The sequence below is a fragment of the Myotis yumanensis genome, unplaced genomic scaffold, assembly GCF_028538775.1.
Source record: "Myotis yumanensis isolate MYYU_CA2020_CCGP unplaced genomic scaffold, mMyoYum1.0.hap1 SCAF_21, whole genome shotgun sequence".
NCBI lineage: Eukaryota > Metazoa > Chordata > Mammalia > Chiroptera > Vespertilionidae > Myotis > Myotis yumanensis.
In genome coordinates this window covers 16,149,070-16,172,830 of record NW_027223772.1, presented here as the reverse complement: position 1 = coordinate 16,172,830, position 23,761 = coordinate 16,149,070, and the positions used below count along the sequence as shown (strand labels likewise).

At 57.0% G+C, this 23,761-nt stretch overlaps 1 protein-coding gene across 1 annotated transcript; it reads left to right on the top strand.

Annotated features, from left to right (window-relative positions):
- SUSD3 (sushi domain containing 3) lies at positions 1–21,902 on the top strand. The gene is made up of 5 exons (XM_070400867.1): positions 1–88; positions 11,712–11,900; positions 12,975–13,122; positions 14,758–14,895; positions 21,448–21,902. Exons 1-5 carry the CDS (start codon positions 1–3, stop codon positions 21,713–21,715), a joined length of 831 nt encoding a protein of 276 aa, XP_070256968.1. The 3' UTR covers positions 21,716–21,902.
- The last annotated feature ends 1,859 nt before the right edge of the window (positions 21,903–23,761 follow it).

The window sequence follows — 23,761 nt, the reverse complement described above, 5'->3', positions numbered from 1 at the left end:
ATGCGTCAGGCGTCCGAGACCCTCCGTGGCAGGGCGAGGCCTAGGGGCCATTCGGGGGACGCCACGACCGCCCCCGGGAACAGTACAGGTGAGGCCAGGACCGCGGGGCGCGATCCGGTCTCTGTGCCCTTTTCCCAGACGGGGGGCACCGCACACCCCGGGAGGCGGGGGTTCATCTACCGCCTGGGAGACACCGCACAGCTGGCGGGGGCGGGTGGGGGTGTGCACTGCCTAAGGGGGCGCACTGCCTAGGGGGCGCTCTGCCTATGGGGGCGTACAGCGGACCCACAGCGCGCGCGGGGCGGGAGACCATGATGAGGGGAGGCACAGAGAGGGAGACCAGCTGAGGGCGCGCACTTCCCCAACCCTCTCCATCCCGCGGGCGTCCCTGGGGACCGAAGGCTGGCGGTGGAGGCCAGACTCCTAGGTGCCCAGGTGCGCGCCCTTTCCTGTGGGTCGTGGGCGCCCCCGCCGGTGCTGGGGAAGTCAGCAGAGGTGAGGAGATCGGAACTGGCCTCGCCTTGCGGGGAGGTGCCCTGGTTCCTGTCTAGCTCCCAGCCCCCCTTCACTGTGGGAAACCCGAGCCTGGGGGGAGCGACAGCCGGGGGGTCCCGCGGATGCCGGCCAGCCTGGAGGCTCAGGGTATCCTTAAGGACCGGAGGGCTGGCTTGGTGTTTGGTTTCGAGAATGATCTGAAGAGGGTTCACCTTCGTGCCCTGGTTCTGGGGTAGGAAGGCATCTGAAGCTCCAATGCCGACTTTGTCCCATGAACGCACCTGAAATCTAACCCTTTTAGAAACGGAATCAAGCCTGGACCATGCGCCCTGGAAGCTCCAGAGCAGTGGTTCTCAGCCTTGGCTGCACATTAGAATCACCTGGGAATCTCTTTAAAATCCTGATTTCTGGGCCTCATCCTCCGGAAATTCTGTTTCTTTGTTATGGGGTGGGGTCACAGCATTAGTAACAAAGAAACAATTTCCGGAGGATGAGGCCCAGAAATCAGGATTTTAAAGAGATTCCCAGGTGATTCTAAAGTGCAGCCAAGGTTGAGAACCACTGCCCCAGAGGCTCACTGTAGACGCTGAGGAGTCTCGGCACCTGTGCGGCGCTCGGCAGGATGGGCCCAGGTCAGCCTGGGTGCAGCTGGTCCCACTTACAGCAATGACACCTGCCATCAGGGGGCGGGGGTGGGGGGTCCTCTCAGATGGGGAAACTGAGGCCCAGGGAGCTGAGTCACCAATAGGAGCTAAGACCTGCCCTGGCCTGGTGGGTGGCTTTATTTTGTTTGGCTGTTTGACATCCCAGGGCAGCTTGATGCCCAGCCCTGACCTGGGTGCTTCGCCGGGTGTGGGAGGCACACAGTGTGTGCTAGCGTGCTGGGAGGAGGGTGTGGACAGAGCCGCAGGGACTTGCCCAAGGTCAGCCAGGACAGGGAGAGGGGCCTTCCAAGGTTTGCATACAAAAGGCTGTTTGCAGAGGACTCTCCTGGGGGAGAGAGGCACGGAGTCCTGGCCCTGCCCTCTGGCCACCAGCCCAGCCCCAGCCCTGCTTCTGGGCTGCTGCAGCACAGCTTCCTGCCCATGGAAGCCCTGGGTCCCAACCCATAACCCTCCCTGAAACTGGAGGTTGGAAGCCCCCTTTTACTTGGGGTGCATCTCAGCCTCTGTGCCTCAGTTTCCAGGTGTGCTAAGTGGTGGACACTATCCACCTGCCCCCAGGCTGTTCTCTGGGGTAACACTGTCCTTCCCACCGCACCCCTCCCCTGCCCTATGCACCTGGTCTCTTGGGCTGTGAAATGGGCACCCTTCTCTCTGTGGGGCTGTGAAGGGAGGGGTCTTTGGAGATAGTTTGGCACTGTCTAAAACACAGCAATGGGCTGTGTTTTTCCTGCAATCTGTAAAATGGGTGCATTACTCTGCTCTTCCTGAAAGTCCAACCAGATGGATTCAGTGTCCTGGGGTCTGTGTCCTTCTCTCGCCCCCCGTGAGGCTGGTGAGGGGTGGTGGGGTGGGGGAACCTGGCTCAGAGCTGGGCTTTAAATGTTTGTTGACTGGCTGACTGGGTGCCCAGCCCTTGTAGAGACCACCCTCCCACTGCCCGCAGGCCCAGGCCTGCTCCCCGAGGCTCCAGCACTTCCTGCACCCTGCACCTGGAGGGCGGGGGGGGAGGGGGGGGCAGAAAGGAGGCAGCCGCAGGATGCGGGATGGTGAAGGTTGCTCTGGGCTCCCCTTGGCTTCCCTCTAAAGAGGACATACAGATGGCAATAGACATATGAGAAGTTAACATCACTGATCATCAGAGGGATGCAAATTAAAACCACAATGAGAGATCACCTCACACCTGCCAGAATGGTTACCATCAATAAATCAATAAACAAGTGTTGGCGAGGATGTGGAGAAAAGGGAACCATTGTGTAGTGGAAAAATACCATGTAAGGAAAAATATCCTGTAACTAAATTACATCTAGAAAAATTTTTTTCGCTGTGTATTGTGGGTGGGATGGTAAATTGGTGTAGCCATTATGGAAAATCGGATATTCCTCAAAAACTAAAAATGGATATACCATACAACCCAGCAATTCTATTCTGGGTATTTATCTAAAGAAAATAAAAACACTAATTCAAAAAGCTATATGCACCTCTATGTTCATTGCAGCATTATTTATGATGGCCAAGTTATAGAAGCAACCTAGGGTGTCATTGATAGATGAATGGATAAAGAAGAGGTGGTACATATATACAATGGAATATTTTATAGCAATAAAAATATGGAAATCTTGTCATTTGCAACAACATGGATGGATCTAGAGGGTATTATGCTAAATGAAATAAGTCAGAAAGACAAATACCATGTGAAAACTTCTATGTAGAATCTAAAAACCACACAGAAACAGACGGAAGGGGTGGAAGGAAGAGGGAGGGGACTGTAGTCAATCATATTGTGATGAGTTTGCACAGTGACATGATTACTAGAATTAGTGGGGTGATCAATTGTAAGGTATCAAAATGCAAAATCACCATGCTATCCATCTGGAACGAATATAACCAATATAAGGGTGTACCAACTATACTGAAATAAATACATCTTTTAAATGTACACCAAAGGGGGGAAAAGGCACTTAGTTACGGAAAAATAGAGAAGTCACAGCTCTAAATGGAGGACTGGGAAGTGTTGCCTGCCTGGCAATCCTGGGGAAGGGCCACGTGACCCGCCTGTGGCCGCCCGGCCCATCTACCCTGCCCCAAAGTCCACGTCCACCTTCCTGGCCGGAAGGAAAGGGCATGTCCAAGCCCACAGATCCTGGGAAAGAAAGGAGCGTGTCCTGCGTTAGGTCTCACCCGCCCGCCCACGCACCGCGCATGCCCTCGCCGCTTTGGCCCTTGTGGAGACACTGTGGTCAACTGAGAGCCCAGACACTGGGCTCCGCCGTGGCCATTGCACCTCTCAGCGCCGGGGCCATGGCCAGCGAGGGTCCGTGGGGGGGTCCTGGACAGGTCTAGAGGGGCCCCCTGCCCCTAAGCCAGCACTACTCTGGTGGGCTGTTTGTCTTTCTAATCTTAACCAAGCTAAGAGGCCAAAAACTGTATTTTAGGTTTCAAATTTGCCTTTCTTTGACATATATATTTCCCCTGAGTTTTTGTAATAACTTTATGGAGGTATAAATTACATACCATATGATTCACCCATTTAAATTGTACATTTAATGTGTACAACTCAATGGCTTTTAGAATAGTCACAATTTTAGGACATTGTCATCACCCCAGAAAGAAGACCCACATCCCTTAGCACAGTCAGGTCCCCCCTCCCCCCCCCCCCCCCCACAACTGCTAATCTACTTCCTGTCTGTGGATTTGCCTTTTCTGGACATTTCACAGAAACGGGTCGTACAATTTTGTGCTGACTTCATGCGCTGATCACAATGTTTTGAAGGTTCCTCCACATTGTAGCCCGTCAGTGCTTCATTCCTTTTTTATGGTCAAATAATATTCCATTGTATGGATGGACCTATTTTAGTTGGTGGACACTTGGGTTATTTCTCCTCTTGGCTACTGGCAACGATGCTGCTGTGAGCTTTATGTACAGGTGTGTGCGTGTGTGTGTGTGTGTGTCTGTTTGTGTGTGTGCATGTGTGCATGTATGTGTCTGTGTGTGCGTGTGTCTGTGTGCGTGTGCATGTGCGTGTGTGTCTGTGTGTGTCTGTGTGTGTGCGCGTGTGTGCGTGTGTGTGTCTGTGTCTGTGTGTGTGTGTGCGTGTGTGTGTCTGTGTGTGTCTGTGTGTGTGTGCGTGTGGACGTGTGTTTCTTCTTCTGTTTCTGGGAGGGCGTCACTGTGACCTGTGGTGATGCGCCAAGTAACTGCTGGAGAGATTGTCCAAGCAGCCCCCTGCCCCGCCCTTTGCGGCCCCGCCCCTGCAGCGCTCCCGCTCTGGGCTCCGAACGGCCCTGGTACACCTGTCTTCTGTGTGCTCCCTGGGGTTTCGGTTTGCATTTCTCTGAAGCTAACGATGTCGAGCATCTTTTTATGTGGGTATTGGCGGTCATCAGTAAACCTTTAGAGAAATGTCTTTTCAGAGCTTTGGCCATTTTAAAATTGGGTTGTTTGTGTTTTTATAATTCGGTTGTAATGATTTATACATTCCAGAGACAAGTCCTTTATCAGATACGTGATTTGCAAATATTTTGTCTCACTTTGTAAACCTTTTCATTTTCTGGGTCATGTCCTTTGAAGTACCAATATTTTTAACTTTGCTGAAGTCCAGTTTATTTTTTCTTTTGTTGTTTGGCTATTGTTATCATATCTAAGAAACCATTGCCTAATCCCAGGTCAAGAAGACTGATCCCTATGCTTCCCTCTAAGAGTGTTAAAGTTTTGGCCTTTATATTTATGTCTTTGATTCACTTTTAGTTGATTTCTGTACAGGATGTGGGGACAGGCCCAGCTTTATTCTTCTGCGTGTGGGTGTTATCCCAGCACGGTTGTTGGAGACCGACCCCTCCCATGGCATTGTCTTGGCACCCCTGTCCGAGGCGAGGGCCTGGAGGTCCGTCGGTCCCACCGCCATGTGTCTGTCTCTACACAGGACCTCTGCTTCCATCCCCATAGCTCTGTGGTGAGTTCTGAAATAGGGAAGTGTGAGTCTTCCAACTTTGTTCCTTTTCGGTCTGGTTTTGTTTGGCTATTCTGAGGCTCTGCGTTTCCTTGTGAATTTTAGGAGCAGCTTGTCAATTTCTGCAGGGGCAGCCGAGGGGCCTCTGCTTGGAGCGTGGACTTCGCATCTGCCCTCTTCACTGGGAAGGCTTCCGACCCCCCTCCCCCGCCCCCCCCCCCGCGACACGTGGCAGTTCCCATTTGTTTAACTCTTTAATTTCCTTAACAATGTTTTGTAGTTTTCAGAGTTTACGTTTTGTGCTGCTTTTCTTAAATTTATTTCTAAAACTATAAGTAATGTATTTTTCTTGATGCTCTTGTAAATGGATTGTCTTCTTAATTTCATTTTCAGCATGTTCCTGGCCACTGCACTGAGATGCCTTGGGTTTCATATATTGATCTTGTATCCTGCCACCTTGCTGGGCGTATTTATTAGTTCTCATAGGTTTTTAGCAGATTCCTGGGGATTTTTCTGGACACAAGACCATGTTATCTAATAGAGAAGTTTTGCTTCTTTCTTTCTGATTTGGATGCTATTCATTTAATTTTCTTTTTTTAAAAAATATATTTTATGGGGAAACCAAGATGGCGGCATAGGTAAACACCGGAGTTTGCTGCCTCTAACAACCACTTCAAAAATACAACTAAAAGACAGAACGGACATCAACTAGAACCACAGGAAGGCTGGCTGAGGAGAGACTCTTCAACTAGAAGGAAAAACAACAGCATTACGAGGCTCAGAGGAGGCGCAGTGTGGAAAATTTAAAGGTACGGTGGTGCGGTGGTGCGCGCGCAAAGCGGGCTGGTGGCTGAGGGCGCGGTTGTCGTTTTCAATCAGGAGTGAGTCTCAGACTCTGGGCTACAGATCCGGGCGAGTCTCTAGGGACCCAGACTCAAACGGGAGAAGCGGGACTATCTGGCTACGGTCCCTCCGAGGTTTGCAGCGGTCGCTGGGACAGAGAGGCAGAGCCCCTGGGGACGGACTGAGAGCAGCCATAACTGCTCCCTCCTCCGCCCTGTTGATCCCGCCCCGCCCAAGCCCTGCGCAGAGCCATTTGCCGATCGCCTCAGGCAAAGGCTGGATTAGCGCCTCCCCAGAGGGCTGAAGTTTTCCACACAGCTGATTCCTACAGCCAGTCGGCCTGGTGGTCAAATCCCTCTAGTGTTAACTACAACAATTAAGGCTTGGCTAGAACAAGACTGCGCACAGAGACCACAAGGGGGTGCACCAAGAAAGCATAAAAGATGCGGAGGCAAAAAAACATGACAGAAATGGAGGATATGGAGTTAAAAATCGCAATTTTGAGGGCTTGCTATAAACTTGAGCAGAGCCTCATGAAAACTAATGAGACCCTCGATGCTACGATAAAGAAATTAGAAAGTAAGCATACACGGACTGAAATAAAGAATATTATACCCAATAGCAGACCAGAGGAGCACAAGAATCAAACCAAAGATTTGACAAAAAACACCCAACTGGAAAAGCAAAATGAAAAAAGAATCCGAAAGTGTGAAGATAGTGTAAGGAGCCTCTGGGACAGTTTCAAGCGGACCAATATCAGAATTATTGGGGTGCCAGAAGATGAGAGACAGCAAGATATTGAAAACCTATTTCAAGAAATAATGGCAGAAAACTTCCCCCACCTGGTGAAAGAAATGGACTTACAGGTCCAAGAAGCGCAGAGAACCCCAAACAAAAGGAATCCAAAGAGGACCACACCAAGACACATCATCATTAAAATGCCAAGAGCAAAAGACAAAGAGAGAATCTTAAAAGCAGCAAGAGAAAGAGACTCAATTACCTACAAGGGAATACCCATACGACTGTCAGCTGATTTCTCAACAGAAACTTTGCAGGCCAGAAGGGAATGGCAAGAAATATTTAAAGTGCTGAATACCAAGAACCTACAACCAAGATTACTTTATCCAGCAAAGCTATCATTCAGAATTGAAGGTCAGATAAAGAGCTTCACAGACAAGGAAAAGCTAAAGGAGTTCATCACCACTAAACCAGTATTATACGAAATACTGAAAGGTATCCTTTAAGAAGAGGAAGAAGAAAAAGATAAAGATACAAATAGTGAACAACAAACATGCATCTATCAACAAGTGAATCTAAGAATCAAGTGAATAAATAATCTGATGTACAGAATGAACTGGTGATTATAATGAATCAGGGACATAGAAAGGGAATGGACTGACTATTCTTGGGGGGGAAAGGGGAATGGGAGATTCGGGAAGAGACTGGACAAAAATCGTGCACCTATGGATGAGGACAGTGGGTGGGGAGTGAGGGCGGAGGGTGGGGCGGGAACTGGAAGGAGGGGAGTTATGGGGGGGGGGCGGGGGAAGAGGAACAAATGTAATCTGAACAATAAAAATTTAATAAAAAAAATAAAAAGAAAAGAAAAAAAATATTTTATTGATATTTTACAGAGAGGAAGGGAGAGAGATAGAGAGTTAGAAACATCGATGAGAGAGAAACATCGATCAGCTGCCTCCTGCACACTCCCCACTGGAGATGTGCCCGCAACCCAGGTACATACCCTTGACCGGAATCGAACCTGGGACCCTTCAGTCCGCAGGCCGACGCTCTATCCACTGAGCCAAACCGGTTACGGCCATTTAATTTTCTTAACTAAGTATCCTACACCACTGCTTGGGGGCTCTTTGTCTTTTTTTTCTAACTTAACCTTTTTTGTAGCTGTGATTATTTTTTATCCTCACCTGAAGATATGCTTATTGTTTTAGAGAGAGGGATGAGGAGAGAGGGAGAAACATCGATGTGAGAGAGAAACAGCCATCAGTTGCCTCCTGTGAGCGTCCGACTGAGGGTCGAGCCTGCGGCCTAGGCATGTGCCCTGACCCGGAGCGAACCCACAGCCTGTGGTGCGTGGGGTGGGCTCCACCCACGGAGCGTGGCCAGGCTGTTGGGACTGTTGTTGCGTCTTATTAGTGTACATGCTGTTTATGTCGCAAGGCCCCGCGTCTGCCCTTGCTGTGCTATAGGAACCCGAGGTGCTGCACCGCCAGGCGCTGCTCCCTCTGTCTGGGCGTCGGCGTGTGGCCTTTCCGTGGGAAAGTGGGGAGAGCGCTGCTCCCGGGCCGAGGGAGCCTGGGCGGGCCTCGTGCTGCTGGTGTGTGAGCCCGAGGGGGAGGCGTGCTGCCCCCACCTTCTGCTGGTGACTCGGCCTGTCACTCAGCTTTGCTGTGCCTCAGTTTCCCCTCTTCCTCAGAGGGCTGCAACCCAGCAAACACCCATTAGGTACCTGGTGCTGTTTGTGGGGATCCAGAAGGCAGCCCCCAGCTCACACTGCGCCGGCTCCTGGTGGGGCAGAGGCAGGGTGGGCTCAGGCAGCTGGCTGAGCACGGCCACGCCCGGCCTCCCTGAGCCCCAGGCATGTGAGCTGGTGGCGTGTGTGGTCCCCACATCTGTGCGAAAGGGGGCTTTGTTTCACAGTGGAGCCTCCATGGCTGCTGCCAGGTGGGCCTGATTTGGGGGGCACTCCGGCCCAGTACAGATGGCCGGTGTGGACTATATCCGGAAAGCAAGTTTGCTGATAGGTTGGTCATGGATTGAGAAGGAGTCCAATTAAATTCTAAGATTTGGGGCCAAAACCAGTAAAGAAGCGAGGGTTTGGTAACTAACCTCAAAGTGAACATGGAGGCGGCCTGGGAGGGAGCACAAGGGCATGGCTGGGTGGGCAGGCGAGTGGGCAGCAGGGTCTGTGCCTGGTGTGCAGGGCGGCCCGGCCGCACATCACCAGGACAGGTCACCGGAATAACGGGCCTCGGCCTGGAGGAGCTGGCGTCTGTCCCCCCCGCCTTGCTCAGGCCTCGGCCACGGGGCTCCTGCAGACGCCTCCCGATTAGTGTGTCCACGGCAGCCTCCCGGTCTCTGAGATGAGCCACTCTACCTTTCTGCCCAAGTCGGGGAGTCAGTGCTCAAAATCAGAACATTCTGGAAAAGCAGAAGGAAGAGCCTCTTGCACGCGGGCAGGGGAGGCATGTAGGGCGTCCACTGAGCTTCACCCCGTGTGGGACACAGCCCTCCGCCCTCCGCCAGCACATCCGGCTGTTTCAATGTTATTATTTTATAAAGAACTAGAAGCCTGGTGCACGAATTTGTGCGTGGGTACAGTCCCTAGGCCTGGCCTGTGTTCAGGGCCATCTTCCCCAGCTGCCCACAGCTGGCCCAGCCCCCCGCTGCTGCCCACCCCCGGTTCCCCGTTCACCATTAGGCGATCGGAGCCTGCAGCTGTGGGGAGGGACCAGGAGGTCAGCCATTCTGCCCACTCCCTGGCTCTGTCCTCCACTCCAGGTCCCCGTTTGTCATTGGGCGATCAGAGCCTGCTGGCCAGGGAAAAGGACCAAGAGGTGGTTAGTACACCTCATAGTGACTGGCCATCCGAGGCTTGCCTGCGCCTCGGGCCGGCCATTGGTGGCTGGGGGGCTGAGGGGACTGGGGGACTCTGGAGGCAGGTGTGTGGAGCCTTGCCACACGCCTGCCGCCCCGGTGGGGTGAAGGGACTGGGCGCCGCCATCTTGTGGCTGTGGGCACCGCCATCTTTAAGGGCATGGCAGTCAATTAGCATAGTCCCTCCTTATTGGCTGTGGGTGCCACCATCTTTGTGATGGTGTGATGGTCAATTAGCATATTGCCCTTTTATTATATAGGATGCCGTGATTGTCTCTCTGTCCTTCTGTAAGGACGGCCTTGCTGACATCACCAGATGTACCTCTCCTTGCAGCACTGTCCCCACAGCTGGAGACGGGGTGACTTCACTGCTCACTGCTGTGAGGCAAACCTCCTGGTGCAGAGGTCCTGGCAGCGGACTCATAATATTTCCATTGGTGACGTCCTCAGCTGCATCTACAGCATAAGGCTCTCACTGCATTTGCCAGAACTCCATCCAGGGGTGGATCTGCACCCGTGAGCAAGGGCCAGAGGAGTTGCCCAGGCCCTTTCTAACTTGGCCTTGGCCTTTCTCTTTTTGCCTTTCTGCCGAGTTGAGGAGTAAAAGATTAGCACTCGTTTGAATAGTTTCCTCAGTTCCTGTAGCAAGCGACTCTGGTGCGTGCTGGACGGTTATCTCTCTCTGAAGCTTGCCCACGCGCCAGGCACTTCTTTATTTGGAGGTTCAGCTTTCATGGTGTGAGATCTCTATGAATAAGGGTGTTGAACCTTTGTCCTGTATCCTCCAAAGATCTTTTCCTGATTTTTAAACCCAAGTTTATGTTTGTTTTTCAATTATTAGGGAGTAACAAAAGTTTTTGCTCTCATGCAGCGCCCCCGCGCCCCTCACCCCACCCCCACCCCCCCCAGCCTGCCTCTGGAGCTTGTGCTGGGACTCCCAGGTGCGGACCGGCTGTCTGTCGCAAGGTCGTTTCTACTCAGAGCGGGAAGGAGCCCAGATCCCCTCCCAAAGCTGTTTCCAGGAGGAAAGGCTGAGTCGCCATTGCCAACATACACTATTTGGTTAATTACACTTTTATTTCTTTGCAGTTGGCTACACTTATCTGGTTGGGTTCCTGTCAAGGTCATCTTGTTTACAGCTGGTCTGCAAAATATTGTGCTACATTTTAACACGTAGCAAGAATAGCATTTAGTGAGGAACGCCCAGACCCTGGGAACCTTGGCCTGTAATACTTGGGTGATCCCTGTATCATTGCTTTCATTGTCTTCTGATGCGTGTTTCTTCTTTTTCTTTTTTCTGTGTGCCAAGCTTTGCACATGCGTTTTATTTTTTTTTTATTTTTATTTTTTTTATATATTTTATTGATTTTTTACAGAGAGGAAGGGAGAGAGATAGAGAGTTAGAAACATCGATGAGAGAGAAACATCGACCAGCTGCCTCCTGCACATCTCCCACTGGGGATGTGCCCGCAACCCAGGCACATGCCCTCGACCGGAATCGAACCTGGGACCCTTCAGTCCGCAGGCCGACGCTCTATCCACTGAGCCAAACCGGTTTCGGCATTATTTTTTAATTTTTCCCTATTACTATAAAATCTACCTTTTTTCATTCATAGGTGTGCATTACATCTCTTTTTAAAGAACCCCCTGCTCAGAATTTTTCTTTAACATCGGATTGTCTCCTTTAAAAAAAATGTTTTACCCATCCCCCACTCCCCCCACATGGCCACCACCAGCCTGCTGTCTGTATGTTAAGGTCTGTTTCTGGTTTTTGTTTATTAACTTGTTTTATTATTTAAATTCCACATATAAGTGAAATCACATGGTATTTATCTTTCTCTATCTGCCCTATCACTTGGCATAATCCGCTCTAGATCCATCCGCGTTGTTGCAAGTGGCAAGATTTTATTGTTTCTATTGCTGAGCGATGTCCCCGCGTGGTCTGTTCCCAGCACTGGGTCCTCAGGACACAGAGAGTTTGCCTCAGGTCGGTCGGCTCCCAGCCCCTGGCTCTGCCTGCCACTCCTGTCCCGGGCTGGATGACCCAGGGCTTCCCATGGCCGGCGGGCAGCCATGCCCATGCCAGCCGAGGCTACTGCAGAGCCCCTGCCTCCGGAATGGGGGCTCATGCTGTCACTCTCCCTAGGCACGTGCACCCAAGTGCGGCCGCCCCAGCGGGGTACTCTCCAAGTGCTCCGCGGTGACGGGGCCTCTGTGGGGACTGTCATCGTGTTCCACTGCCCCTCAGGACACCAGATGGTGGGGTCTGGCCTCCTCGCCTGCACCTGGAAGGGGAGCGTCGCTGAGTGGTCTTCAGGGACCCCTGTGTGCAAAGGTGAGGCCCACTTCCCTCAGCTGCCCCCAGATCCGCTGGCGCCCTGGGAGGAGCCTGGTGCTGTCATGTGGACAGCGTGGTGTCCACAGAGAAGGTGCCATGGATGCCAGAGTCCGCTGAGCCTCTGTGTAGGCTCCTGCTCCCGGTGCTGGTGACCCTGGTGGCTTCACGTCCATAGTGTGGATTCAAGTCCCAGGAGCTGCTCCAGACCCTAGGCCTGCCACTGGCATGGCCACCACTTCCCAGCGGTCACCTTGCTGTCTGAGCCAGAGCTTACTGTTCTACATTTGTTCATTGACTCAGGCTTTAAGCATGCCTGTGGCAAGCCCTGATAGAAGACCCCACGTGCCAAGAATTCTAGGACCGGGACACCGAGGGCCAGGATGCGCCTGGCCCTGGAGCCCGTTGGGGAGAGGTTTTCTATTTGTATTTGTAGTGCAGGGTGTTGAAGGGTAATACCCAGCACAGCCGTTTTCAAAGGGAGGCCAGTGTATTGTGTGATGAAAAGGGCTCAGTAGTCAAGACAGTTTGGAAAAAGCCATGTTAACTTAAAGGCTGCAGGACTTCTCAGAGCCTTTAAAATGCTCCTGTGTTGGATGAATCTCGAGAAAGAGGGTATCTGTTAGGATTAGATTCCTAGAGATACAAAACCCAAGATAGCGGGAGTTAGCCAACAGGGGTATGGGAGATGTCTCTTGCCATGGCCCTCAGATTGGGAGTCCTCGGCTCATATGGTGCCCCACGGTGGGGACCCTTCCATGTTGTGGCTCTGTTGGGTTTGGCCTTGAGCCCAGACTGCAGTGGGTGAGAGCCAGAAGGGCCTCCCTGGCACCGTCAGAGCTTCTCCCGTGTGCCCCCAAAAACTCTTACACACACTCCAAAACCCTGCTCCAACACCCCCTTCTTGCAAGGCAGTCTTCCCTGATAGCCTCACTCCTACAAGGGTTTGAACAGACCTTCGACTTAGCAGCCAGCTGCCCTGCGTCCCTATGGCATGGGCTCCTGGGGGCGGGGTGAGCGCCACTGCTGGGCCTTGGCGGGCCATGCCAGGAGCTGGTCTCGTCTCTCTTGCAGCTGTGACGCCCCATGAGACCTTTGGCTTCAGGGTGGCTGTGATTGCCTCCATCGTCAGCTGCGCCATCATCCTGCTCATGTCCATGGCCTTCCTCACCTGCTGCCTCCTGAAGTGCGTGAAGAGGACCGAGCAGCGGCGCTTCGACAGGCATGGTGGCCCCGCATCCTTGTGGGAGGTGGGCCTGTGGCCTCGAGCCCTGACCACTCCCTGGAGCCAGGAGCCGGCCCGGCACTGCCCCAGGGGTGCCAGCACTCATGCCCATCTGGGCCTCCTAAGGGTGCCCAGGGGCATGAGGAGCAGGGTCACCCTACCAACAGCTGCCCTCACAGCCCACGACGGCTGCAGACACGGTCAGTCAGGGTCTGCACTGCGGTTGGGGTGTGGCATCGTGGTCATGAGCGTCATGGCCCTGGCGGGCGTGTGGGCTGCGGGGACAGGGGCTGGCTGGTCCTGCAGTGCGTGCAGCCGCTGTGGGGCGTGAGGGCTGAGGGCTGCGGCCTGTGGTATCTGCAGCTCCAAGCGGACTCTGCTCACTGCCGGCGGCTGCTTCACTGTAATTTGTCCTTTTTTGGAGTCTAGTGGAACCTTGGTTCTCGGAAGGCTGTTCAAGAAGCGATTTGTTTGTAAACTGAATCATTTTTCCCATTAAAGTAATGTACAGTGAATTAATCTATTCCAGACCCCCAAGTGATTCGTCTTTGCCTTCCTCAGTTGCCTGTGATCATTGTTTCTTTCATACCCTTAGCTACATCAGCTTTTCTGATGGCCGCTTTATGTTTTAAAATTGTGCTAATCATCGATTTCACCATGACATACTCAGTAGCCAGATCAGACATGCAAACACCTCTATCCTACTTTGCAATTATTTCTTTTTTAAGCTCTAGTGTTTTTCTCACAACTTTCCTTTTCACTTTGCTGCTATCACTAACCTTAGGACCCATGGTACATATTTAATAATAACAAGTAGCAACAAAAGGAGAAAAACATGGAAATATTCACAGCACAATTTCCTGAGATGTTAACAATGCGAGGGTCAGCAGTAAACTGACTCACACTTGAGTATTTTCTTTGTCACTTGAGAGTCACGTGACTGGTCATACAGGTATCAGCATGAAAGGGTTGTCAGGTCGAGAACTGAAGTTTTGTTTGACAACAGATTTTTTAAAATATATTTTTTAATTGATTTCAGAGAGGAAGGGAGAGGGAGAGAGAGATTGAAACATCAATGATGAGAATCATCAATCGGCTATCTCCTGCACGCCCCCTACTGGGGATCGAGCCCTCAACCCAGACATATGCCTTGACCGGAATTGAACCCAGGACCCTCAGTCCGCAGGCCGACGCTCCATCCACTGAGCCAAACCAGCTAGGGCGACAATTGAGATATTTTTTTGTGAACAACTGAGTAGAGAACCGAATTGTTTGAGGTGGGAGATATATGAGAACTGAGGTTTGACGGTAGTTTTTACATGGTGGTAAAATGTTTATAACATAAAAGTTGCCATTTAACCGTCTTAATGAGTAGAATTCAGGGGCACTAGTTCCATTCACTACACTACACTGTGCCGCTGTCCTTGACGACTTGTCTCTAGAATGTCCCTCGCCTGCTTGGCAGGTAGAGTGGTCTGGCATGTTCCGATGGCCTGTGACCACGTCCCCCCCGCCCCCCCCCAAAAAACTGAGGAGGCCACAGGGCCTCCAGTGCTCCCAGCCCAGCTTGCAGAGGCTCAGGGTGGTGGCCTGGGCCCTCACGCACTGACTGCCTTGCATCTCTTCCTGCAGAGCTGCCCAGCTGTGGCTCCAGCTGCGAGGTGAAGACTTGGAGACGCTGCAGGCCACCTACCTGGGCCTCCCGGGCTTGAAGAACAGCAGCGGCAACGTGGGGCCCAGAGGCCAGCGTGGCCACCACAGCTTCACCACGTGGGCACCGGCTGGGCAGTGGGCAGGGATAAGGGCGGGGGGGGGGGGGCTGGGTTGGTCAGGACAGGGCAGGAGAACCAGGAACCCGCGGGTACTGGCTGCCCCCCTCACGCTGTGCCGCTCACCTGGGCCTCACATCCTGGCCCAGAGACGGGCTGTGGTCCTGCTGGCACCTGTGCTGGCCCCGCACCCTGGCTGCGGGCCTCCCACCCCGTGGCTTTATTGTGAGAATCACCCTTAGGGAGAAGGCAAAGCTCCTGAGCCTGCGTGTCCCGTTCGCCCAGCCCCGCAGGCTGCGCCGTGTCCTGTGGACTCCCTCCGTCCTCCCGCCTCTCCCGCTGCCTACCTTTCAGCGCACGTGCGTGCGTACACACACACACACACACACACACACACACACACACGGGGTTCTCTCACACACCCCCTTCTGACTCCCAGAGTCTGGTCTGGCTGAAAGTGGTCACCGCTCTGCGCACCCTCTCAGGACCCACGTGGCACCAGCAGCTCGGCCTCTCGGCTTTTCGTCCTGGTGGCCAGCGGTCCCTGCAGAGCCCGAGCTCAGACTGGCTGTCGGGCACTGGCCCTCGGGCTGCGCTGCGTTTCCCACGCAGGTGCCTAGGTGCTGGGGCGGGGCAGGCGCCCCCCGCACATGCAGACGGTGCTCTTGGGGCCGAGGTGAGTCCCTGCCAGCTGATGAGACGGGGCTCTGCAAGGGACCTCTTCCCTGGCCTCAGCTTCTCCCCGGGACCTTACAAAAGTGTGATTTTAGTTCTGTTGTTATTCTGTCTTTTTTTTTCTGCGAGGAATGAGGATGGGTTCTGCTTTTCCCTTTTCATTTTATTTTGTTGTATCACCGTGAACTCGAGGCTATTCTTCTCTAAAGCTTTATTCTGGGGAAATGTCACAAATGCAGAGGCAGAGACAATGTGTGGGTCTGTCCCCGCTGCTGTCCTCAGCAGTCACTGTCCCCATCATGCCAGGCCGTGGGCTCGGCGCTTCCCTGGGAGCCCGCCCCGACTGCGCTGGGTGGAGGCAGCGCTCAGGACCAGGCCCCCCTCACAGAGCAGGCCCCCCCCCCCCCCCCCCCCCCCCCCCCCGAGCCCTGGGCTGCTCCCGCTCCCTCGACGGCCGCCTCCCTGCGCAGTGAGGTCCTGGCAGGGCTGAGGCACCAGGAGTGGGCAAGGCTGAGGGCGGGTGGGCGGGCACTGCTGTGGGTGCTGCTCTTGGTGCTGCTCTTGTCCCACCGCACAGATGAGAAAGCAGGCGCAGGATGGGCTGGCCTGGCTGCCCAGGGTTGCAGGAACTGTGGGCCTGCCCTGCGGAGGGCTTGGTCCCCTCTCCCGCCCCTGAGCCGCAGACCTGGGCCTGCCTGCTGGAGGCCGCACCTGCACTGCCTCTGCCCTCGGCCTGGGACGCAGCTGTGGTTACACGGCTGGTGGACCCCCGAGCTCCGCTCCGATGGTCAGTGTTCACGAGACCCCCTGACTGCTCAGGTTTGGGTAAATGTTGGTGCTTAGAGCTGTTTCTCTTTTTTGAGATGACATTTTGGGGTGATCCTAGAAATAGACTGTTTAGGCCAAAAAGTCTTAATATTTTTTTAATATATTTTATTGATTTTTTACAGAGAGGAGGGGAGAGGGATAGAGAGTTAGAAACATCGATGAGAGAGAAACATCGATCAGCTGCCTCCTGCACACCCCCCACTGGGAATGTGCCCGCAACCAAGGTACATGCCCTTGACTGGAATCGAACCTGGGACCCTTGAGTCCACAGGCCGACGCTCTATCCACTGAGCCAAACTGGTTAGGGCGAGTCTTAATATTTTTATTACCAAACTAGAGGCCCAGTGCACAAAATTCGTGCACAGGTAGGGTCCCTAGGCCTGGCCAGTGATCAGGGCCAATCGGGGCCTTCCTTCATTCTGCGCCGCCCCCTGGTGGTCAGCGCACGTCATAGTGAGTGAGGGGACACTTTGCATATGAGCCTTTTATATATATAGACTAGGGGCCCGGTGCACGAAATTCGTGCACGGGGAAGGAGGGGTCCCTCAGCCCGATCTGCACCCTCTCCAATCTGGGAGTCCTCAGGGGATGTCCTACTGACGGCTTAGACCTGCTCCCCATGGTCCTCTGCTCTCTGCGGACCTGCCTGCTTGAGGCCACCGTAGGCCTGGTGTCTGCTCTCTGTAGGGGACTGCCTGTTCTTCGCCGCTGGGGTCGGGGGCAAGCAGCGCCCTGCTGTCTGCTCACTTGCTGCAGGGGACATTCCCCGCCCCGTTCCTGGCCGCTTGGGTGTGCGCCAGCTTGGAGTGCCTGGGTCCTGGGGATGTTCCCACCCCAAGCCCGGCCGCTTGGCACCTGCAAGCGTAGGCCCGGCATTCCGGACTTCGGCCGCTCTGGGCCTATGGACGGGCCTACAGGCTCAGAGCGGCCTGGCTCCAGAGGACGCCTGTCCCTGTGACAGGGCTGTGGCCAGTTTCCCCTCCTGCTCCCCGGCACTGTGGCGGGTTTCCCCTCCCGCTCCCGGGCGCTGTGGCGGGTTTCCCTTCCCGCTCCCAGGCGCTGTGGCGGGTTTCCCCTCCCGCTCCCAGGCGCTGTGGCGGGTTTCCCCTCCCGCTCCCGGGCGCTGTGGCGGGTTTCCCCTCCCGCTCCCGGGCGCTGTGGCGGGTTTCCCCTCACCTCCCGGGCCCTGTGGCGGGTTTCCCCTCCCGCTCCCGGGCGCTGTGGCCGGTTTCCCCTCCCACTCCCAGGCGCTGTGGCGGGTTTCCCCTCAGCTCCCAGGCGCTGTGGCGGGTTTCCCCTCCCACTCCCAGGCGCTGTGGCGGGTTTCCCCTCCCGCTCCCGGGCGCTGTGGCGGGTTTCCCCTCACCTCCCGGGCCCTGTGGCGGGTTTCCCCTCCCGCTCCCGGGCGCTGTGGCGGGTTTCCCCTCCCACTCCCAGGCGCTGTGGCGGGTTTCCCCTCCCGCTCCCGGGCGCTGTGGCGGGTTTCCCCTCACCTCCCGGGCCCTGTGGCGGGTTTCCCCTCCCGCTCCCGGGCGCTGTGGCCGGTTTCCCCTCCCGCTCCCAGGCGCTGTGGCGGGTTTCCCCTCCCACTCCCAGGCGCTGTGGCGGGTTTCCCCTCAGCTCCCGGGCGCTGTGGCGGGTTTCCCCTCAGCTCCCAGGCGCTGTGGCGGGTTTCCCCTCAGCTCCCAGGCGCTGTGGCCGGTTTCCCCTCCCACTCCCAGGCGCTGTGGCGGGTTTCCCCTCAGCTCCCGGGCGCTGTGGCGGGTTTCCCCTCCCGCTCCCGGGCGCTGTGGCGGGTTTCCCCTCAGCTCCCGGGCGCTGTGGCGGGTTTCCCCCTCCCGCTCCCGGGCGCTGTGGCGGGTTTCCCCTCAGCTCCCAGGCGCTGTGGCGGGTTTCCCCTCCCGCTCCCGGGCGCTGTGGCGGGTTTCCCCTCAGCTCCCAGGCGCTGTGGCGGGTTTCCCCTCAGCTCCCAGGCGCTGTGGCGGGTTTCCCCTCCCGCTCCCAGGGCGCTGTGGCCGGTTTCCCCCTCCCGCTCCTGGGCGCTGTGGCGGGTTTCCCCTCCCGCTCCCGGGCGCTGTGGTCAGTTTCCCCTCCCGCTCCCCGGGCGCTGTGGCGGGTTTCCCCTCCCGCTCCCGGGCGCTGTGGCCGGTTTCCCCTCCCGCTCCCGGGCGCTGTGGTTGGTTTCCCCTCCCGCTCCCGGGCGCTGTGGCGGGTTTCCCCTCAGCTCCCGGGCGCTGTGGTCAGTTTCCCCTCCCGCTCCCGGGCGCTGTGGCGGGTTTCCCCTCCCGCTCCCGGGCGCTGTGGCGGGTTTTCCCTCCCACTCCCGGGCGCTGTGGCGGGTTTCCCCTCAGCTCCCGGGCGCTGTGGCGGGTTTCCCCTCCCGCTCCCGGGCGCTGTGGCGGGTTTCCCCTCAGCTCCCAGGCGCTGTGGCGGGTTTCCCCTCCCGCTCCCGGATGCTGTGGCGGGTTTCCCCTCCCGCTCCCGGGCGCTGTGGCGGGTTTCCCCTCAGCTCCCGGGCGCTGTGGCGGGTTTCCCCTCAGCTCCCGGGCGCTGTGGCGGGTTTCCCCTCTCGCTCCCGGGCGCTGTGGCGGGTTTCCCCTCCCGCTCCCGGGCGCTGTGGCGGGTTTCCCCTCCCGCTCCCGGGCGCTGTGGCCGGTTTCCCCTAAGCTCCCAGGCGCTGTGGCGGGTTTCCCCTCCCGCTCCCAAGCGCTGCCCATTCCCCTCCGAGCCACTGCCCCTCCTCCCAGCCGCTGTGGCTGGGCTTGCCCTCCCACCTCCCACCTCCCACCTATAGCCTTGGGTCCGTTTCTGTCCTTGAGGCCTCTACTTAGCTCCCTTCTGTACCTCTTGGCCTCCATGTTGTCCTCAGTCTTCCCTTGCAACTGGTATATGCAAATTAACCGCCATTTTTAGCTTCTATAATTGAAACATTGTATCTTTTGGAGCTGTTGCTTCAGGAGCTCAGAGCCAGGCGGCAGCAGGCGGGGAACCTTGGCTTCCTCTGTCACTGGAGCAAGCAAGCCTCCTGTTCCGCTTCCAGCTCCTGGCTGCCGGCCGCCATCTTGGCTGACAGTTAATTTGCATAAGGATACGCTGATTAGCCAATGGGAAGGGTAGCGGTCGTACGCCAATTACCATGTTTCTCTTTTATTAGTGTAGATTCTTCAGGGACCCAGCACAGTTGCGTGGAGATGTTTCCCCTGGCGGACTGGCAGGGCCACCTCGCGGGAGCCCCTCTGCGTGCCTTCGTATTTCTCCGTTGGCCGTGAGGAAGGGCTTTTCCTCCGGCCCTTGCTTGCCGGCTGCGCCCTGGGGTGTGGTCATCTTCTTTTGCTTTGCTGACGGGCCTGCTGGTGTTTTCCCATGTGTGCTGGGAGCTTTGTGCACCGGGCAGAAGTGAGCCTGACTCCAGAGCTGGCGCAAGTCCTTTCCTTTTCGTGTTGGTTAAGTTGGGCTGGTCCTGCTCATGCCTTTCCTTTCCATGAGTCAGATTCCTTTCAGGCCCCGCCCGTGCGGCCCCTCGGGGGTTCACCCTGACAGGTCGTCCTGGCTCAGCTGGGAAAGCCCAGCGGAGCCCCTCACCCCTGCCCCAGGCAGCATGCATCCTGGGCAGCCAGTGCTGCTGCAGCTGCATGGGTCTCCCCGGGTGGGTGCTGTGGGGTCGGGGCCTGCCCACGACGCCTGTCCTCAGACCTGGGGCCTTGTTCTCTCTCCTCTGATGGCCAGCTCAGAGCCATGTGGGGAACTGTGTGACCACGTCCCCAGAGGGCGACTTGGGGGCCACTCAGAATCAGCTCTAATCAGGGCAGCTCAGGCAGGAAGTAGGAGGCGAGGCTCGGGGGGCATGGGGGTCAGAGCCCCTCCCCGAGCTCTCCCACAGCCCCCAGGCTCCCGCTCTGAGTCCAGCTCATGGGGACCAGAGAAGGCAGCGCCTGCCAGGACTGCACAGCCTGATGGAGGAAGCAAGGCCCCCCAGCCTGGGCCTCTGGGTCCCAGGCAGGGACCCTGACAGCAGCCCAGGGTCTGGCCGTCCTAACCAAGGCCCAGGCGCCCTGTTCTCACACTGATGGTGGTGATTGTCATCAGCGAGGCGAGGTTTGCCCTTGACCTGCTTTTACTTCATAAAGACGTCCCAGGACTCGGCACAGCCGGCACTGTTCTCAGCTCCTTCAGGTCTTCCCACTTCTAACCTTAGGGGCAAGCACCGCTCTGATTCCGTTTCAAGGAACTTGTCCAGACCATGCACAGCTGCTAAGCATGAAGCTGCTTTAACGCAGGCTTTCTGGATCCAAAGTCCACGTATTGGCCCCCAAGCTGTCTTTCCTCTTCACTAATTCATTAATTGATTCATTCACGTGTCCATGAAACCAAGAGATAATTTCGTAATTCCTACTACTTCCAAGGGCTTGTCTGAGAATTAGCTGTGGGTGGGAACAGAGAGCCAGGAAGGCTTCTCGGAGGAGGTGGCACATGATGTGAGCCTGGATTTCGGGGAAAGAGGGAGACAGCCCCTGCGGGAGGGAGCAGCCTGCAGAGGCTGAAGGTGGAGCAGAGGCCAGTTTTTCGGGGGAGAAAGAGGAGCCAGGTGACATCTCAGGCCAAGGTCTCAGGTCTGATCAGCCTGGGGACTGGTTGGTTTGTGGGCTGGGGAGTAGGGGCCACAAGGGAACAGAAGCTAGAGAAGGTAGTGACCTGGCCCTCAGACCCCTGGCCTGGGGAGGCAGCCTGACCTGTGGTTTTCACACTCTGAATAAGGCCCTTCCTGACACAGCCCGGGGACGCCGCCCCGCCCTTGGAAATGCCCGGAGCAGGGTCCCTGAGACCTGGGTCTCTCCTCGGCTCACTCCCTCGCAGCTGCGGGCCTGCGGCTCAAGGCAGGGCGCTAATGGCAGGGCCCCTCCAGCGGGAGAAATGGGGCTCCTCAGCCTTGGGGTGCTGGTCGGCTCCAGGCCCACTGAAGGCCATGGCCGGGCCTGGGGCCCAGCAGGGGGCAGTGTTGGGTCCATGGAGTCCTGGCCCTTTCCGCAGCTCACACCTCCTCTCTCTGCAGAGACCTCGGTGAGCGCGCCAGAGCGCTGACTGGTGTAGCCGGCTGTGTGGACAAGGACCCCCGGGCCCCTGGCAGTGCCGCCTGCTCACCCTGGGCCCCGGTGACGGTGCACAGTGAACCCCGGGAAGACCCCGCCTGCCCCCAGGCCCACCGCTGCGAGGCCCAGACAGCCCAGGCCCGAGCTGCCCTCCACACCGAGGCGACCGGGCCGACCCGTCAGCTGGCCACCTGTGTTTCGACGTGTGTCCAGCTCGAGGCGGGTCAGTGAAGTAGGGTCTGGTTTCGGGATCCTCGGGCCTGGTGCGGAGCTGGGCGTGCCCTGTGTCTGCAGCTCAGCGGCAGCAGCTGTGACAGCCGGGCTCCTGGGAATCGCCCTGAGGCGGGCAGAGCAGCGGCAGCCCCCAGCCAGGGACCTGAGCGGCTGGACGTGAGGACATCTGCTCCGCACAGCCCAGAGGGAGTGGACAGCCTGTCCTGGCTCCCAGCGGCCAGGCTGCCTCCACAGGGAGTGCTCCTCCCAGGGTCTGCGCGGTTGCGGGGAGGGTGGGAAATAAACAAGTCTCAAACTGAAAATCGAGAGGGGAAACCACGGCTCAGTTCAACCCCTGCAAACCACTCAGGGGAAGTGTCTAGATGCAGCCTTTATCCCCCCGCCCACCCACCCCCTCCCCCCGGCCCTCTGGGCAGCGTGCTCAGCAGGGCAGGTCTCAGGGCCTCTCGTGGGGAGCCCTCTCCACCCCCCTCTCCCCCGCCCCCCCCCCCCCACCCTGTGTCGGGGCGTCAGCGTGAGGAAGGCACTGGATCGTGAAGGCCGCTGGCGGCTCCGAGTGCTGCTGGATGTCAGGAGTTCCTGGGCGGTGGCACCTCCAGTGCCAGGGCTCCTCACACAGGCGTGGGCTTTCACGGTGAGAGCTGCCAAGGCCCAGGAGTCCTGCTTGGTCACTGCTGGTCAACACAGAGGCAGATCCCACTTTTGAGGGGAGGACATACCGGCCAGGAGCTCCCTCAGGCCCGATGGAGCCATCCCAGTCCCTGGCCCTCCCGGCCAGAGCAATCAGATACAGAGCCCCCCAGCCCTGCTCCCGAGGGGGTGCCTGGAGGGAGCCCCATCACAGTGACCCCCTCGACCAGAGCAGCGCAGGGTCCGTCCTGGGGTCCCTGCAGGCTCCGCTCTCCCACTTGTCCTGGAGTGGCCAGCAAGGCCCCTCAGCCACGTGCGAGGGGTCCTGCGGGCCGGACAGAGCGGGCAGCCTCTGCTCCTTGGCCCTGTAGAGGGCGAGTGCCTCGTCCTCAGTGCTCAGCGGGAGCAAGCCCAGCGGGCCCCGCGCCCAGCCAGCCCTCACGGGGAGGAAGTGGCAGAACCTGGGGGCAGGAGGCCTGCCGTGGGAGCTGGGGAGGGCAAGGGGAGGCCGGTGTTTTGTCCCCAGTGCCTGACCCTAGGCCACTGGTCAGAGGACAGGAGGAGTGGGGTGAAGTGGCAAAAAGAGGGAGGCCCCATTCCCCTCCAGCTCCCAGGAGCTGAGAGAGAGGCCTCCAGGTGCCCACAGGGGCTGCAGGGGCAGAGGCAGGGGAGGCGGTGGTGCCCCGCTGGCAGGGTGCCGCCTGGTGCCGCCATTGCCAGGAGGTTGGGGGAGGCGGCCTCAGCAGTGCGGTGCGTGGTCCCTGTGGTCTGGGGTCTCAGCGGGGTTGGGAGGTGCCCCACCAGGAGCAGGGACAGAGCTGCCTTCCTACAAGCTTTCCGAGCACAGCAGCCTCCCAGCCATGGACACGAGGGGGGTGGGCAGCTGGCCCCAGATCACAGCTTGTCCTGGGAAGAGAGAAACCCTTCTCTTCTGTTCCTTGACCCCCCACCTCACCGCGGGGCTGCGCATCGCTTGCCGGCCACAGGGCTCCCCTGCACCCCCTTCTCAGCTGAGAAATGGGGACTGTGCTGCTGACAGCACGAGGCTCAGTGAAGTTAGGCTGTGAGACAGCCCCTTGGACAGCTCGGGTGCCACCACAAAGCCACAGACCCTCATCGCCTGGCCCAGGAGGCTGGACGCTCTGCCTCAAGGTGCGGGCGGGTTGGCTTCTGGAGGCCCTTTGCTGGCCTGCGGACGGCTTCTCCCTGGGTCTTCATGGGCCTTTTCTTGGTTCATGTGCAGGGAGACAGAGAGGAGGACGAAAGTGAGCTCTGGTATCTCTTATGAGGACACTAACCCTATGGGATCAGGGCCCCACCCTTAAGACCTCATCCCCCTAATTACTTCTTTAGAGGCCCATCTCCAAATGCAACCACGTGGGAAGGTAGGGCTTTGATTATGCGGACTTGGGG

Excerpts from the sequence above, each read along its gene's own strand:
- SUSD3 (XM_070400867.1), top strand. The coding sequence starts at position 1 with ATGCGTCAGGCGTCCGAGACCCTCCGTGGCAGGGCGAGGCCTAGGGGC. Across the intron at positions 11,901-12,974 it reads AGGGACCCCTGTGTGCAAAG|CTGTGACGCCCCATGAGACC; the intron begins GTGAGGCCCACT and ends TCTCTCTTGCAG. Across the intron at positions 14,896-21,447 it reads GGCCACCACAGCTTCACCAC|AGACCTCGGTGAGCGCGCCA; the intron begins GTGGGCACCGGC and ends CTCTCTCTGCAG.